The following is a 3,606-nucleotide window of genomic DNA, read 5'->3' on the forward strand; positions in this document are numbered from 1 at the left end:
TTAAATAAAATACAATGGAAAATAAAATAAAAGTAAAATCCTTATGGAACTAGACTTCTTTTATTTTATTTTAGAATAAGGTTTTTAAACCTTATTAAACTCCATCTATTTTATATTGATTAGGATAAGGTGTTTCAATCCTACTAGAATATGGCTTTGCAAGCCTATAAATAGACATAGTCTATTCCTCTTGTATTTGAGTTAAATTTTTCGACATAGTAAATTTTCTTCTCCTCTGCCCGTGGTTTTTTCCCGAAAGGGTTTCCACGTAAAATTTGTGTGTTCTTTATTTTATTTATTTTATTTTATTTTATTTTTCACAAATATAATATAAATTAGATCATGGCACACTCAATTATGATGTGGATGTAAAAAATTAAGCAACAAATATATTTATAAAAAAATAAATGTTAAAATGAAATGAAATTTTAGTTAAAATATTAAAGTTAAGACATTAAAATTTTGATCTTTCAGACTCGAATCCTGTTAAGTGTGACTTTTAAAATTTTATATAATTTAAAAAGACAACAATATTCTCATAGAATGCATGGGCGAAGCTAAAAAAAGTTTTGGAGGAGGTTAGGATTAAATTTTTACTTGATAAGGTAGAAATAAAATTGGAAGAACGAAGGCATGAAAAACTAAGATGATAGAAAACATATATTGTTTTTAATTTTATAGGTGCGTTTGATAATAGAGACGAAAAAATGTAAAGAAAGTTACTTTCTCTTTTCATCCATTACTTGGTATAGGTAATAAAATAAAATATTTAAAAAATACATAGTCTTGAACTAACATGCACATCTCTATCATTTTTTCTCCCATCGTCATCCCAATTTGGAAATTTGATTTTTATGCAAAAATGATCATTCCTCCTATTTTTATTTCTCTTACTTTGCTTCTCAACCAAACACACTTAAAATTTATTTATTTTTTCTACTTTTTCTTTTCTTCCATTCATCCATTCACTTTTCCACCTAACTAAGCATATCTTAAGTCATAAAATTTGATAAGAGCTAAAATATAATTTCACTCTTGTCTGCCTCACCTCCCGATGCCCCTGGTAAAATATTTTTTATATTATAAAAGAAGTTTTTTTAATTATTAGTTAGCTGAGTTAAGATCGAATTGATAAGTAACATCAACTTAATCGTGCATTTACATATAATTTAAAAACACCCATATTTTAAATTTATATAACAAAATATTTACACAAGTACAAATAATTTAAATATGCTTTATGAGTTGTCTACTTATCTTTTTATATTAAATAAATTTAAAAGAATAAAAATACATAATAAAATTTAAACATAAATAATTATGAATATGAAACTTTACATTTATCATTTTAATTAAAATTACATTTAAATTTCTTTAATAAAATTTTTATAGATATACGTTATAGTTTTTTAGCCATACTGTGCATGTTTGATAATCTAATTGTTAATAAAATAAAATAAAAAACTAATTTAAGAAGTAAGGTTTAAATATAGTTCTATTTTATGTACCGAAAAAGAAGATATAGTTATATTTTTTTAATATTTAATATTATATTTTTATCAAACTCTAAAAGGTTGCGCGTCGGTTTGGTAAATGTACAAATTCTTATAGAACTAGTAAGAGACCGGTTTAGTGCCGATGACGACCTATTATTTCATATTTGCCATCCCAGTTTTTTTTTTCCACCTATGCTTGGCTCCACGTCAGCATCCTCCCAAACTATTGGCTCTTTTCACTCTCCTCCTCTCACAATCCGCCACGTTTCTAGAATGAATCCCACACTATTTGTTTCTTGCTGACTAAGCAAAAAATAGACCTTTCCAAAGTAGCATTGTCTCATATCACTTTTCGCTTTGGTTTTTTCCTCATAAAAATATAAAAAAGGAATACGTAAATTCGATTTATAGGAGAAGTTATTTTTACACCTATACAGTTTATACACGTATGTAAAGGGACATACTTACAAAAATACCCTTGATTTGAATTTTCATGAAGTAACATGGAGCCCACAACAGTTCTCAGGATTCATCCATAAATATGAGCCTCCTACGCTGCATTTCTTCCCTTTTCTCCTCCTTCCTTCCTTTCCCATATACTTTTACAAGCTTTTGATTTATTTCCTTTTACTTTCTTTTTTTTTCATTTTTATTAGCACTAGTAAAGTCATGTTGTCCACTGTTCCGACCGTTTTTTCCTCCGGTTTGATGTTCGACAACGATCAATATCTGGCTTTGGAAAGCGGCTTCACGCCGTGGGATTGCTCGGAACTTCTCTCCATTTCCCAAACAATAGAACCCGCAATATTGGGTTCCGTTTCAGATGAACCACTCCAGGGCCATACAAATTCGAACTCAGGTTCGGATGAACCAAACCAACCGGATTCCTCCGTCATCGACGAGCGAAAGAGGAGACGCATGATATCGAACCGTGAATCAGCCAGGAGGTCACGGATGCGTAAACAGAAGCATTTAGAAAACTTAAGGAACCAGGTGAACCGGCTTAAACTCGAGAACAGAGAACTGACCAACCAGTTGAGGCTCGTTTTGTGCCACTGTCACCGTGTAGCAACAGACAACAACCGCCTCCGGTCTGAACATAGTATTCTCCGACGAAATTTATCGGACATACATCAAATTTTGCTATTGAAGCAACTGCAGCAGTTTTCATCGGCATGGCCATGCAATAACGTCGCTACTGTCATGTCCGATCAAACCCCACCATTAATCACTTAAACATGGATTCAAACATACGTAATATATATAATCTGATGATAATGGTGGGTTTAATTACTTTTAGGATATATTAATACTTTCGCAAACTGAGGGGATGATGGAAAAAGAAATGGTTTTGTTTTGAGAAACCAGAGTATTTTAGTGTAAGAAGCTAGAGTTAGTGCAGTGTTTGGTTTTAGTATATATATATATAAGAGATTTTTGTTGGTTTTTACTTGTTACTTGTTAGTATTTAAAAGTCGACAAAGTTTTAAGCTTTCCCACTTCACGTTTAACTTTATGTCTATATCATTTTGGGCCATTCTTAGTGGCTAGTGCGTAAAGCAAATCATTGAAACTCATTTACCTTTATATAAATCTAAAAATATTGTCTCAAAGATATAAAAAGAAAAATGGCCGTCCCCCAATGATTAAGTAGATGAATGTGCTGCAGCTCTTCTATACTTGATCAGCTTTTATCTCCACTTGCTGAAACCTGCCATAATGATTCGTCTTTCAAGACACACACACACACACACACACACATATATATATATATGTGTGTGCCTACAACCAGGCAATCCTCAATGAACCCTCAGCCGCAAGAATATCTTTCATATTTAGGGAACCAACTAACCCTGGCTCCTATGGTAGCATCATTCTTGCCTTTCCAAAAATATATAACACGTACACATTATTTCTGAAGTACTGCTTTTGGTAAAATGAACAACAAATTTGGATATAATCACAGATGGTATAAGTTGCATAACTGAGTTGCTTCGCAATCCAGCTAGTAATCGTAATTGAAGTTTAGAAATATTAGAAAACTGGTCCAAGATGCCCTACCACTGAATCCATAGTGGCCGTGGAGAAAATCAAAAGTTTATCAGCAAAT

The 3,606-nt window shown here is 31.6% G+C and overlaps 1 protein-coding gene across 1 annotated transcript; it reads left to right on the forward strand.

Annotated features, from left to right (window-relative positions):
• Positions 1–1,486: 1,486 nt before the first annotated feature.
• On the forward strand, positions 1,487–2,944 carry LOC107943872 (basic leucine zipper 4). The gene has a single exon (XM_016877688.2). It carries the CDS (start codon positions 2,166–2,168, stop codon positions 2,730–2,732), a length of 567 nt encoding a protein of 188 aa, XP_016733177.1. The 5' UTR covers positions 1,487–2,165; the 3' UTR covers positions 2,733–2,944.
• The last annotated feature ends 662 nt before the right edge of the window (positions 2,945–3,606 follow it).

The sequence above is a fragment of the Gossypium hirsutum genome, chromosome A11, assembly GCF_007990345.1.
Source record: "Gossypium hirsutum isolate 1008001.06 chromosome A11, Gossypium_hirsutum_v2.1, whole genome shotgun sequence".
Lineage (NCBI taxonomy): Eukaryota > Viridiplantae > Streptophyta > Magnoliopsida > Malvales > Malvaceae > Gossypium > Gossypium hirsutum.